The 15,041-nt window shown below is 40.8% G+C and overlaps 1 protein-coding gene across 1 annotated transcript; it reads left to right on the forward strand.

Moving 5' to 3' along the window:
- Positions 1-1,645: 1,645 nt before the first annotated feature.
- LOC113162064 (CD97 antigen) lies at positions 1,646-14,996 on the forward strand. The gene is given in 19 exon segments (XM_026360041.1): positions 1,646-2,263; positions 5,751-5,825; positions 6,168-6,314; positions 6,417-6,548; positions 6,947-7,096; positions 7,750-7,772; positions 7,774-7,894; positions 8,312-8,355; positions 8,653-8,763; positions 8,851-9,001; positions 9,129-9,248; positions 9,328-9,527; positions 9,618-9,779; positions 10,711-10,905; positions 11,343-11,560; positions 11,794-11,952; positions 12,653-12,821; positions 12,999-13,100; positions 13,260-14,996. Coding segments are annotated over 19 exon segments (2,352 nt in total). The 5' UTR covers positions 1,646-2,232; the 3' UTR covers positions 13,302-14,996.
- Positions 14,997-15,041: the final 45 nt, after the last annotated feature.

Consider the following 15,041-nt stretch of genomic DNA (forward strand, 5'->3'; position numbering starts at 1 on the left):
AGTTGCATTTGCTTTTCACAACCTGAAAATGACATGCACACACACGCAGCACCTTATTAGGAAGATTTGATTCAGCTATTTGTTTATTTAACATGTTGAAGGGACACGAACTTGCATTCTCTCATCCTCTTCCTGCGTGCATGTGTGGGTGATTTGTCTGACTCCACTTGTCTGTTTATTTGTCTCCGCATGTCTGGCCCTCTGTCTGGAAGAATGTAATGAAAATGATGGTGCTTGAGAAAACCATGACAAGCGGACAATGAGAGACTGAAGGGAGGAAAAGACGGCTAGTTTCTTTCTCACTGCGTGTGACAGAATGGCTGTAGATTCATTATCAGCTTGTTATGACTGTGTCTTACAGCTGATGCGTGTTGTGAGGCGTTGCTTACCAATTCCACATCCACCACCACCACCACTGCATAGGACATGAACAGATAAACGGTAATTATCTCTAACCATGTCTCAAGTTTAAAAGTTTGTTTTTGCATACAGCACAAAAACCAGGACACTGTCTGTGAATCTAACTGGAACATGTATGTGTGTTATGTGTGTAAGTATGTAATGTCCTAATGCCACTTCCTCTGTATGATCTACAACATTTGCCCAGTCATAGCCAAGCATCCGTGACTAGGCATGGTCGGCCTGTAGATTTCGTCACATGCTAAAGTAAAGTGCTTTGCACTGTGAGCAATACTATTTTTCGATTTCAATACGGTGCACAACATATATGTATGTGACAAAGTGCAACTGAGCTGCTTTAAATGCAGTATCTAGTGCATATTAGATCAAAGGTTAGGCTACCATTAGCAACTCTGCTCCTCATATACCGCACATGAACAACTAGAACTAGAACTAGAAGACAGACAGAGAGCTGCGTAGTGCAGGGTGGATTCTCTCAGAAACAGTAAAAGTCAGCATTATAACCTTGCTTAAACTATCTACAGCTAAAACTAAGTTGCTTAACCTCTCAGGCCTGTTCCTATGAGTTCAGACATAATACTACAAGAAAATAGTAAATCTAATCATGGCAACTAAACTGCACGTGTGCTTGATAAATGCAGCAACAGTAACTGAGGGGACAGGGTTTGACTAACGAATGGTACCAGCAGTTAAGTTTGAGGTTTTTATTTTTTCATTGCTTGTGAAGCCATGTGTTTGCCACTGTACCAAATTAACCACTGAAACGGAAACATCATTACTTCCCTGAATGGCTTGTAGGCACTGAGTGACTATAATATGCTGCTGATGCAACATTAAGATACAGTTTAACATGTGTGGATACTTTTTAGTTCAGAGGTTACGTGTCTTTTACGCTGTTTTCTCTGAATCATCTCTTCTCTGAGTCTGTGATCCAGTGCATTTTGTAGCCGTCTGTGGGGGTGGGGTGTGTGTGTGTGTCTGTGTGTGTGTTGGGGTGGGGGGATTGTTGAGAAAATGCAGAAAGTTTGCCACTGGAATTAGGTGAAGGGCTGAACATTTGGAGTGAGAGGGGGAAAAGTAGGAGGAGATGAAGTAGGAGTAATGGGAGAATGGATATAAGATTGCTTACTGGCTAAACTCGAGTACAGCTGCAGCTGCTCAGACTGTGTTAGTCATTACTCTCTCTTCAGTCTCTGGTCCCTCCTCCTCTCTCCTGAGAGCATTGTGAATAGCTCCTGAAATAGAGCCCAGTGGAGCGTAGAGGGAAATGTGAAAGACGACGTATTCAGAGATGGGGGTGGGGGTTGTGCAATGTGATACAGCGTTAGTGTGAGAAATGTGGTTCTTTGGAAAGATACGGAGTGAGATAAAAGAGCAAGAAAGAGGTACGTGAGGGATACAAGGCCACAGAGATAAGTGAAAGCGAGGAAAAGAGAGAAAGAAAACAAGAGAGAGAAAGAGAAAGAGAGAGAGAGAGAGAGAGAGAGAGAGAGAGAGAGAGAGAGAGGGTGGGGAATCACAGGGAGAGAGAGGCATGCTCAGAGTCTGAATCAGAATCAGAGGAAAGATAACTGGTGAAGGTTCACTGTTCTTTATTGCTACTCATATGATCATCCTCTACTAAAAGGATTTTTCTTTTGAATGTTCACTTTTAATTTTCAAACCTTCTGGACTTTGTGGAACTGGACCTTAAAAAAGAAAAGCTATCTTGAGCTGTTGTGAACTCTCACTAGTGGACATCAACCAGATTCACAGTTAATTCATTGTTCTGAAAAAGTCCTCGTCTGTGTGGAGATACTTTTTGTTTTTGACATGGGGCTTCAGAAGGACCTAATTATTCTGGGTAAGTCTCTCAATGAAAGCCCGGTGTTTGTGTGTGTGTGTGTGTGTGTGTGTGTGTGTGTGTGTGAGGGACATTTTGATATGTTGTAACTCTTCAGTTGGTAGACTTTTACTTTTTGTTTGAGCTTTTTTAATTATGTGGCAGCTACTGAAAACCGTTGGTATGTAGTATCCTTTTAGTTGAATGGCATCACCTTTGGATTTTCTTACTTTTAAATAAAATCAGTACCAGTCACAGCATTTGAATGTGATAGTAAGAGGGAGTGACATGTGAGAATTTGAATATTTTGGCTTAAATTAAAGATGTTGTCAGACAATGAGCGTTGCTCAGCTCTCCAGCTGTGGTTTCCGTGAAGTGTGGACAGAGTGGCTGCTGTGCAGCAAGAGCATCTGTCACCACAATGATGCGACACTGACCAGAGCAGTTAGAGCAGCTCCTCAGGCTGTCAGAGTAAAGTCAACTCCAGAGTCTGGCAGTGTGCAGCCTGGCAAACAAAGTGTCACCACAACAAGACAAGACTGGTTTCTATGTCAGTGTGGCAATTTCAGAAGTTCACCATCATACCGGTTACACCAGTGAAATACTGGCTAGAGTGCAGTTAAGTATTTAGCTTTTTAGCTCAGGACAAAATTTATCAAAAGGTATTATAATGATCACATGGATTATAACTTGGTTTCCTAATCAAAACAACAACAACAACAACAGAATAAAAAAACAAACATACAACAAACAAACCAAAGTTTCTTTGTCATGCTGTTTTGCAGAACTACTCAAAATAACAATTCGGATCTGTTTTTGACTATGAATGACTGCTTACAGTAACAAAGGTCACCAGATTCTGCAGCTTGTGTCGTTTCTACATTTTCTCCTCTTCCGATTCATTGCTTTGGTTCTTCCATCCCCAGCAGCGTGTGACTGTTTTCAGTGGCAGAGCTCTGATAAGTTCACTGTGTGGTATCCAAATGGCAAAAAGTTACTGACTAGTCCTGTGAATACAATGAAATACATAAAATAATATAAAGGAACATTTAGTGGTGGTGGAGACCACAGCCAGAGCTCAAACAAGATGGAAGATGCTTGAAACTGGGCTTCAAATGAAATCAGCTGAATTTGTAAAAGGTGACCACACTCATTGTGTAAATCTGTAAGCTAATTGCTAACTAGCTCTATGTTACAACACAAAAACAAGAAAACTAACTAGTCATAACAGCTTTATCACTACTGTGTTCATTACTGGTTGACTTTGTATGGAAATCAATAAAAAAGGACATATTCTATTTTCAGTACTGTTTTCAAAGGTCACAGAAGCAACATATCTACAACTTTTGAATTAAGTGTTTACATCAGAATTATGAGAAATGATATGTGCACTTTTGCTTTATAACACAAACAGAAATAGAGACAAGCAAAATAGTAACATGTAAATGGAGGAAAAGAAAAAACAGCCTGCAGCTCAAAAAAGAACTATGATACAGAAGAGACGTACAGAGAGGACAGTTTATGTACCAGACAGCTATTCTGAATCAGCAGTCAGCTGTGAGCCGAGCATAAAATCGCTCTTTCTATATTTCGGGAGCTTTTTCCTGCCCACAGTAATTTGACACAAGGTTAGACTCAGTTACACTGATTCACACACTCGCTGTCCTAAAGTGATGTAGCTGTGGGAGCTCCAGGCTCATCCCACAACAACAGAGGCCTCATTGTTATCGAGGCAGAGAGACACAAGAGAGAAAGCTGGGAGTATTTTTCGAATTACGCCATGTGTAGGAGGCTGCTGTCGTCTTCCTTATCGGTGACAGTGAGTCAAAAAGATGTGACTGACATGTGCCTGTGTAGGTTATCTAATGCAGGGGGTGAAGTCACGAGTTTAGCAGGAGGAAGAAAACAAAACCACGCAGCCTAGAGAAAACTGCATACAAGCCTTCACCGGCACTACACAGTTTGATAGAAGCCTGTCTTCACTTTACAGTGACTTACATTTCCTGTGGATTCGGTTTTAACCTTAACCATAACCACTACTTAACCCTAATTTTAAACCGTGAAGTCATCTATAGTTTTCTCGAGGGTGTTGTCCCTGAAATGAATGTTGACAAAAATAAACAAGTCAGAGCTGTTATAGTGACCTAATCTTAAACACTATTATTATTGTTTCTACCTGAACCAGGCTTAAAGGAAGACATGACAACAACTGCAATTGGTAGAAACAAAGTTTATTTTAAGCAGCTCAGGCACTGAGGATATCCTGGCACTGGACTGTAGTGGCAGGTTGTTCTGGTGAGGAGTGTAACCAGGAGACAAAGGGTTAGTATAGAACGTGGCCCGGGATGAAATCTCACTGTGCAAGTTGTCAACTTACAGATGATATTGAACCCGATGAAGAGCAGGAAGTGACTGGTGCTTTGAGCTTGGGGATGATGGGACATTGAGTTAGTTGATCTGGGAGGTCCTGGGAGCACGGTGGCAGAGCAGGGAGGGGGTTGAGTGAAGAAGTCCAGGCGAGAGCCGGAGATAGAGATGGTGTCCAAGTGGTGAAGGGGAGTCTAGACAAAGGGGCTGAGAGATTTCCAACAACAATAATCCAAAACAGTAGTCAATCAAGAAAAGGAGGTCACGTCCGGAAAAGCAGTCAGAGTAAGCAAACAATCCAAGGTCCGGAATCCAGAGACAAAGTCAGAAGGTAGAAACAGGTCAGATCAGAGACGGGACTTAAGAATACCAGGTTACCAAGTTCAGTCGTCAACAAGTGGCAGGGTAACAGAAGCAGAGAACAGAAGCTTTTGTTGGAAAAGTGGACCAGAGGACGGCAGACCTGTTAAATCAGAAAGGGGGAACACAGATGAAGCTGATCTGGTCCTTATAGTGACAGAGCAGCATGTGGTCATGACAGGAAGTGAGACTGGAGACTGTGACACACTTCTTAAAAAGAGTTTATTGAAACTTCTTCAACAAGTTTTCATAATAAAGCAAATAAATAATTTTAAGTCGCTCCCGGGTGACTTTTGTCATTGAAACACTTTGAGCACAAGGAGCACCGGTGGAAACAGGAATGAGCTGTAAGAGGCATTTGAGATTTTCATTTAGACATTTTGGTTCTTTTACTTTGCTATGACGCTCAGTTACCATCATAATGTGTTGATACTTATCCAAATAGATAACAGAGGAAACTTCCAACCCCTTCAGATCCAGCTTTCTATGCTACAAAATGTTGATGATGATTTACAGACTATTATTGAGTGGCCAGAGATGCAACAGGAAAAAATGAAAAAGGGAGCACAGTCACTTATGAAGCAGTACTTGGATACAACTTAAGGATCATGTGGGCTCCTCAATGTCTCTTCTGATCAAAAAGTATCACTTAAACTATTTCATTAAGACGTGTCTGACTGAAAACAGCTTAAGCAAGAAATGTGACTATAACGGTTATTGTGTAAAGTAATGAAACATTTGAACTAATTGTCAAATTAATGGCCTCTTGTTTTGTCCACAGGTTTAATGTTTATGCTGGGAAAGTGTTTCTCGGACTGTGGCATTGGCTACAACACAAAAAACAACAAATGTGTTGGTAATAATTTGCTATTACTTCTGATTTGATCTATTTTAACCCTCTCTCACCACTTTTACTGATGCTTACCAGAAAACATTTTTGATGCCATTCCACTTAGTTCTATTTTAGGCATTTTATATCTCCTCATATCCAGAGTAGATTACAATAAAAACAACAACTGAGGAGCCTGAAATTCTTCACCAGCACCATGTTTTCAAGCAAACAGCTAAAAGAAAAACAAGAGCTCTGACAGCAGTGGCCTCTATGACAGAGTGCCTACAATTATAATGAGTAATGTATTGTTAACAAATATAATGTTTATCAATTCCTGTTTTTATGTGTTTGTATTTAAATCTACAGATATGGATGAATGTAAAGAACTACCAAAACCATGTGCAGATAATGCAGTGTGCCTCAACACCAACGGAAGTTACTACTGTCAGTGCCTGTCTGGTTACCATAACAGTAGAGGAGGTTTTAATTTCACAGTAGATGGACAGTGCCTAGGTGAGTGTGTGTGTGTGTGTCTTATGTGTGTGTGTGTGTGTGTGTGTGTGTGAGAGAGAGATCAGTGATATTTACCACCATCTCTACTTGTCCTTCTGTCAGATATAAATGAGTGTACGGACCACAACAATATCTGCGGCCATGTGGCAATCTGTATCAACCTTATTGGGTCCTACAGTTGTATCTGTAAATCTGGGTACAAAGAGACTGATGGAAATCCTGGAAACTGCATAGGTGAGTAATGTCTGATACCACAAAACAACATACTCCAGAACCATGACAAGTGAAAGCTGACTAACTGTTTATGTAAGAGGCACAGTACTGATACTATAGTAAAAATAAACACGATCTCACATCACCCATGAAAAAGCCACAACACGGTCACTGTCAGGATGTAAATTAAAGTATCAATCATCAGCTCATATCAGGTCAGCATCATACCTGCTGAGCCATTTGTCACCTGAACTCTATTTCAGTGAGTTGTTCCTCTCTTGGCTCCATGAAGTGCATTTAGGACATCACACTTTTTTCATGGCACCATGTCATAGGGTCTAGTTTGTTTGGATCTGTCCTACTTAGTAAATATAATATTTATGAATCTCTGTTTTATCTGTTTGTATTTATATTTATAGATATTGATGAGTGCCAAGAATCCAATATACCACGATGTGGGGAACATGCAACGTGCTTCAACACCAACGGAAGTTACTACTGTCAGTGTCTGTCTGGTTACCAAAACATTAACAGAGGTGTTAATTTCACAGTAGATGGACAGTGCCAAGGTGAGAATGTGCGTAAAATATAGTGTAACAGTAAAACAATAGTTAGTAATCTCTATATTACAGCAACATGCTGTCAGGTTTTCCAAGAATTGCAGGTAACTTCAAATTACCGGTTTTAAAGCAGGGATCTAGCAGCAAACTGCAAAAAGTATTGGTGCATTTTACAGCTAACATTAAGTTATTTACATGATTGCACATCATTTCTTACACAAACAAACAGGAGAAGCTACTTAACAATGTTACCAGAGGCCTAGAGCTAAGTCTTTCCACAGTAAATCCACTCTGCTTAGTACCTGGCATCGGAACAACTGTTCTCATGAAAAGGTCCTGCATGCTTTTGTCTAATCAAGATTAAACTACTGCGACTCTGTTCTCTGACCTAAACCATAAAGCATCTCGCGCTTCCTGTTGGTAAATGCAGCTCTTGAAACAAACTCGAAATAACAACACTGTTTGCCATAAATCTTCAGAACTGAAATGTCTTTAAGATCCAGTTCCTAAAACTGAAAGACTCACACAACTGTGCCTCCACTTACGTTGCAGAAATATTTGTAAGATCTGAATCTACCTGCTACATTTAGATCTGTTTCCAACTGGTCTCATTAAAATAGTTGCTCTTCAGTAATGCTAGTCTGCTCTCTGTCCTTACACAGACGTAGATGAATGCCTGGAAGCTGGAAAAGAAACAAGAGGAGCTCTGTGGAAAGAAAGGAACTTGTGTTAATGTTGATGGGAATTACTTGTGCGAGTGTCCAGAAGGATACACTAACTATGGCATAGAAAGGGCGCCATGTTCAGGTCAGTGTAAGCGATCGCGCTGTTTCTCATCATAGATATTTCACATTAAATCTGCATTTCACAGCTCTCATTTCTACCTTTGTTCAAAACCTTCTTGCATATGCTTCATAACATACAGTAGGTTTCATGGGGCACCTCGTATTTACACACACAGCAAGGTGCTTTTGCTTCACAGTGTCACATCCTTCTATGTTCTTAGCCCCCAGTTTCCTCTTCACATCACCTTCACTCTACTTTCCATACTGACTCATCTGATTGAAACCAGACGTGTTGATAAACTCAGTCTTCCGATCTTGTGGGACATACAGCACAACTTGTGTAATGTACTGAAGTGTCAAACTGTGGTACTAAATGTTCATATACATTCGGTGTGAGGTTAACGTCATGTTTCACTCTTTCTTCCTCTGTTTCTTTTAGAACTTCACTGTGACAGCTTCAGTAACGGTAGCGGAGCTGCACAGGTAAGCTGCCCTCTTAGATACTAAACTATCATAGCATAATAGACATACTACTGTAACCATGACAAAGAAGGGCACCAAGCCTTTATACAGGATTTGTTTTCATACTTTTTCCTGTTCCAGCAGCTCAGAGCGCAGAATTAGTTTTTGTCCAGTAATCCACAAAACAAAAACCTGCTAAAGAAACATTTCAGCTCATTTCCCGAGTTAACTAAACCACTCTGTGGCCCTGTATGACTGAGTGTCTGTGAACTATAGGACAACCTATGATTATTCTCTGTCTCTGTCTCTGTCTCTCAGTTGCCTGAAGGCCTGGCAGACATTTTGTCCATGATGAGAAACAGCTGTTTGGCTCTGTCTAACCAAAGCGCTGCTGGTGAAACCAAGATTGATGGAGAAGCGCTACTGGAGGTCAGATAACTGATATGAGACATACTCACATTTTCACACATAGGGACACATGCACTATTCTTAATTTCCTCTTTTCTGCCCCGATAGAAACTTCTCACAGCAACTGAGGACGTTTTATCCCCTGGGCTCCTGGAAGACAAGCATGTGAGTGGGTTGCTCAGTGCAGTGGAAAACTCCATTCTGCTCATTGGACCACAGCTCAAAGGCAACAACTCCAAGATGGAGACTACAAAGACAGGTAACAGTGTCCGTAAGCTGTGCAGCGACAGCTCACTACTGTTTCTCGTGGATGATGCTGATAAATGAATGAAAGTAGCTTAAATCGTACAGTGTTGGGATTTTAAATGACTTATTTGCTTGAGCAGAAGCGGAGATTGCTGTTCAAAGGGGAAAGACCCGACCCACTGGACCAGTCCATTTTAACAATGAGAACGCTGCCGTCGACACTGACTGGACAACAGCTAGTGGGACGGGAACATACTCTGGTAAACTCTTCTTCTGTTGCCTTCATGACGTATTTTTCATGTAAATCAAATGTCAACACATTTTTTTTGCCTTTTACAGGCTTTGCTCTGGCTGCATTGCTGACCTACAAGAACCTCGAGGAATCAGTTAATAGATCTTTTGAGGAAATCAAAGGACTCCAGAAAGATGGTGTGGATCCTTCCATCCAGATCTTCTCTAAAGTTGTGTCAGTGGTGGTCTCTAACCCGTCCACTCAACACCTGGACCGCGCTGTCAACATCACACTCAGGCATCTACAGGTAGTTCCACCAGTCTCATGATCTTTTCTTCCTACATTTATGCCTGTTCTTTTTTTTTTTTTTTTTTTGACGTTTCGTTTTGTGTCTTAGAGTGATTTCGCTGACGAAAAATTTGTCTGTGCATACTGGAATGAAAAAGGGGCCTGGTCGACAGACGGTTGTTATCTGAAGTACTCAAACGCCTCACACACTGTGTGTAGCTGTAACCATCTAAGCAGCTTTGCCGTGCTCATGGCCCTGTACCCCATGGAGGTAAGACAATAAAGTGCCGCTTACTCATTAAAATAAACACTAAACCTTTAGAAGGACACAGGTTCAGTGAGTTCAGTCTCGGATTGACACCCTGCCACGTGTGTTTTGAAGCATATTTCTACTGAAATCGTTTACTGCACTCTTTCTAGTTCAGCAACCAAATTTGTGGGAGTGACCTGTTTAAGGCAGATGCCACATAACCACAGTGTCCTGAGTCCGATTTCCAACTCAGGACTGCATATTGCTCCCCTCTGTCTCCTCTGCACTGCCCAAAGAACAGCAGGACAGGAATCACATTTAAGTAGGACTGTGGTATTTACCATGATAGCTCGTTTAAAGTTCAAGACTCCTTGAGTAGCAGGAGTTGATCTACAGGAGGGCAACTATGCTACGTGAAACCGAAGTAGCAGTCCAGTTGTTATTCTAAGCAATGAGGGGCTTTCTCAGCATCAAAACATAACTAGACACAGTTTCTAAGTGGCTAATTTGTGTTGCTTCAGAGGATAAGTATTCATCTTTAAAAGATCACAGCAAGTGTTTGCCCTGTTTCCTTTCCTGATAAATGATTTAGAGATAGCTGCTTATCCTCTGTGTTCAGTACTGAACTGCTTTTTTTCGCAGTACTTTTGCTGATTGGAATCATCACCATCACAGTGATCTGTAGTAAATAATGTTCTGCTGAAAACTTCAGCAATGCGAGTCCTTTCACTTTAACAGAAGTAAAACAGAGCAAATCTGCTCACTTCTTGTCGAGAAGCTAGAAGAGAGGGGGGCTGCTGCTTGCATAAAGCTCCCAAATACTATTATTATTTCCAGATTTCCAACAATCACAGTTTTTTATGTAGTTCCCATTCTACACACAATGATGTAAATGGCTACCTTACCTGTGTCCAGTTACTCACCTCTGGATCTGATGTGTCCTTTCTTCTAGCACACCTTTGGGCTCCTACTGGTGACCAAGCTAGGGCTGATCATCTCCCTGCTGTGTCTGATACTGTGCATCCTCACATTCAAGTTCTGCCGCTCCATACAAGGGACCCGCACCACCATCCACCTGCACCTCTGCATCTGCCTCTTCGTGGCCGACCTCATCTTCCTGGCTGGCATCTCCCAAACTAAACCTGTGGTATGTATGTATTTGCAAATAGAGAGCTCATTTACATGTACTGAGTATGTTCCACTTATCAAAGAGGAACACTTCATATTGAAATCAGATGGCTGCTGATAAACATTAAACCTCAAACCCGTCTTCCTGGCATGGTAGAGGGAAACACCACTGTGGTTTTCTTGAGGTAAAAAAAAAAAGAAAGTCAGCTCAGTAGAACAGAAAATCAGAAAACGGCGAAGTAAGGTAGAAAGTTTCAATGCAGGCTTTTTACTTCAGTGCTTTAAATTTGCGGCGTTGTATTTTTGCTTTTACCATAGTAAACAAAATTGAACGACTTCTTCCTCCAGCACAATTAATCAATAAATCAATAATCAATTAAGGTATTATGCTGAAGTAATGATCATTCATTTTTCTTTTTGTGTACACTATGATATCATCTGATTCTCATATTACAGGGCGGATGCAGGTTTGTTGCAGCGATGCTTCATTTATTCTTCCTGGGAGTGTTCACCTGGATGCTGCTGGAAGGAGTGCAGCTCTACCGTATGGTGGTGCTCGTGTTCAACGCCACCATTCGGCCGCTCTACCTTTTCATCGCTGGTTATGGGACGCCTCTTGTTATTGTCATTATATCTGCCATCATCAATCCAACAGGATACGGCACTGAGGAGCAGTAAGTGTCTCGCAATGATCTGATTGATTGTGTGGAAACTGAAACTGTATGGTGTGTGTGAAAGAGGAAATAAGACACGGAGAAGAAGGGGATGTTATGTGCATATGTGTGTGTGTGTGTGTGTGTCCTTGCTCATGTGATGTGTGCATTACATCAGTGGAATACACAGCCCTGCTATCTCTGTGGCATAAGGGACACTTTGTCATGTACCTCTGTTTCCTTCCATTAACTAGCTGCTGGTTGTCTACGAAAGATGGCTTCATCTGGAGTTTCATCGGCCCCGTCTGCCTAATCATCTTCGTCAATGTCTTCTTCTTCATCATCACCGTTTGGAAACTTGCCCAGAAGTTCACCAGCCTCAACCCTGACCTCTCTAAACTGCACAAAATCAAGTCAGTCTCTGAGTTTGCCTGCCTTTCTGTGTGTTACAGTGTGACTTTTTCCGTGCACTCTCCTGCCTCTGGGAGGACTAAAGTGACATGAGCCACATCTTTTTCACTGTGCGATCAGCACATACATTCGTCTAATGGCACAGCTTTGGGAACTGAGTACGCATGGAGAGATGGAAAGATTGTGAGAGTTGTGTAGGGGGAAAATGTGGGGAATGTTTCCATAGTACTGTCTCTTCCCTATAATCTTGTGTTACTGAAGGACTTTTCCCCACAGCTCTGTCTATCTAGAGCGTGCTCATTTTTTTAACTTCAGCAGACAACACTGTCTTTTTGTTCGAATGATGAATTGCTGCTTAGGTTAAGTCAGAAGCACTAGTTATTCATAGGAGTAAGATAGATAGATAGATAGATCACTGAATACTAAAAAGATTTACGCACTTTCATGACCGGAGATGTTTTTTAAAATAAGATTCCTCCGTCAAGCTGATCTTTTAAACGGTTGCCTTTAACTTTTATTCTTCCAAATGCTGTCAAGAGACACTTGTGATGTAGCTGCTTTGCAGAGCACTCAAGCCACTCAATTCTTTGGGGGTTTCCACACACTACAGTGCCAACTGAGTCATCCACGTAGTTTCCTATCATTCAATCTGTTGCCCTTTCTGTGATCCCCCACCCCCTATCCTGACTTTCCTCTCTGCAGAGCTTTCACGGTGACAGCTATAGCCCAGATGTGTATACTGGGACTGATGTGGGTGTTTGGATCATTCCTGTTTGAAAAGGACAACATAGTGGGGGCATATATCTTCACTATCCTTAACAGCCTGCAGGGAGCTCTTGTTTTCATCATGCACTGCCTGCTGTCCAAACAGGTAGGACACAACAACAGTCTGTGTCTGTGTTTTTATACAGATAACAGAGAGTCTGAAAAGCTGGAGAAGATAAAATGAAGTCATAGACAAAACAAACTTTGAGACCAAATTCATGAGATTACAGTGACGCGTTTTCAGCAGCTAATTCTGTTCCTGGTGTTCTGCTGCCCTCTGCAGGTGAGAGAGGAGTACGCCCGCTTCTTATCCTGCATCTGCAAACCAGAGAAGAGATACTCAGACCTCACCAGTACCAATCCCTCCAGTAGCAGTCAGTCACAAGTAAGCATGGACATTTTTACTCCATTACACTTTGTTGCTTGGGAGATATAATACATTTACATGCGAGGGAAGGGAATTCCTTCTCCTTCCACCACTGCAGGTGCAGCTTAAACTAACACTTACGTTGCCAACACTAACGTGTTATTTCTGTTCATTCAGGGATCTCGGAGTGGGCAGCACACCGGAGAATCTAAAATATGAGGAGCTCTGTCTTTCATGCATCACTGACTATCACACCTTTAGCCTATCTGGACTGCTGGGAGAAAGGAGGAAAACACATTTCTGATTCACTTTTTTATTTTTCTTGTAAAATATCCGAGGTGGCAGCTGTTCAGGCCTCTAAACAAACAAAACAACCCGAGGACATCACTCTTCCGAGGACATCACTCTTTCATCAGATACTATGAACTGGCTACAAAAGGTTAAGAATCACATGCCATCATTCAAGTAATGGGACCAATTTCATCACTGAAAACATATAAATCTATAAATCGAAACCCACTGAACAGAACAGACAGCGAGTAAACCACACCATTGCATGGTGATCACAGAGTCTGGCATTTACCTCATTGTTCTGCTCATTTTAGCCTCTGATCATTTTCTACTGTGTCTTTGTATCAAGGGCTATTGATAAAGTTATTTTTTTATTTTATTGTGATATAGTAAAAGCGTTATTATTGACGCAGCAATAATTATTCAGGAACTATATAAGATATTTTTTTAGCTTATTGGTTTATTCAGTAACATATCACAATTATTATATAAGCTGTATTCCCTAAAAAGTGATACTATTTATTTTCAAGTGCAGGCTATCTTTAGTCTACATTAGGTGGGCTACAAAAGAGGGCTGTGGTGCTTGTGGTGTTCAAAATCGTTTAATGTAAAAAAAAAAAAGCAGGAGGGTGGGTTTGCTTTGTTTTCATGGGATCCTCACAAAAACGAATCCATGCACTGTGTTTAAAGTCTGTTGCAATAAATAAGAAACAGCTGACTGTAGATAACCTATGAAGGAGGTGACTTGTGTTGCTGTAAAAACCATGTGAGCTTCCTGCAATCATTTCATGTTTGTTTCAAAATTAGTGATTTTACAATCACTTGTGGCTCTTTCTAAAATATATATCTCGGTTTACAGTTGAGCTTTTTCCCTGGTGTATGTGAGAGTCTTTTATTGTGAAAATTGTAAACCAAGAAAAAAAAAATGGTCCAAGACACTTCACAAAACAGACCCACCCTTCTGCTAAGACGGTTTCCTCATGGAATAAACTTCCTTTCTGTTATAATGTTCTGTATCATAGCTGTTAACTTGTGCTTCGCATCCTTAAGATGAGAACTTTAACTTAATGAGATAAAACGGGAGCTGTACGGCTGTAAAGTTTATTTTATTGCACTTTTCCTGTTTCAATGATAATCCAGCACATTTTCATTTACATGGTGCGTGGGATCATCAACAAGACTTGAGAACCAGCCTGGCTTAAAGAAGCAGAGCAGTAGTTGCTTAATTTTATATTTTACTATTTTCTATTTCATAGAAATGTATCAGATCAGGTGAAAGACGTTGATCCTCAAAGGAAAAAAAAAAGAGATTTGAGGGTTTCTAAATAACCTGTTAATGTGATTTTTTATGTTTATAGTTTAAAAGTTTTTTTCTATAAACGCGTGAAGATCCTGGTTCACAACAACTAAGTTTTGATTCTTAAGCGTGGCTGCACTTTTCTGTGACCTTGCTACCTGCAATAAGGGTTTTGTGAATGTAAGAATTATATGATCAAATTAGAATATAGTTGTAGTTTGAACTTATACGAACCTATTTTTCTACTTTATTTTGTTGTACGGTGTTTGGTACTGATTATTTAGAATTTGCACCACAAAGTTTATTAAAGCTTCTACTTCATCATCGCTCACGTGTGTGTGTGTGTGTTTTTTTTAGCATAGATACATTCT

The sequence above is a fragment of the Anabas testudineus genome, chromosome 1, assembly GCF_900324465.2.
Source record: "Anabas testudineus chromosome 1, fAnaTes1.2, whole genome shotgun sequence".
NCBI lineage: Eukaryota > Metazoa > Chordata > Actinopteri > Anabantiformes > Anabantidae > Anabas > Anabas testudineus.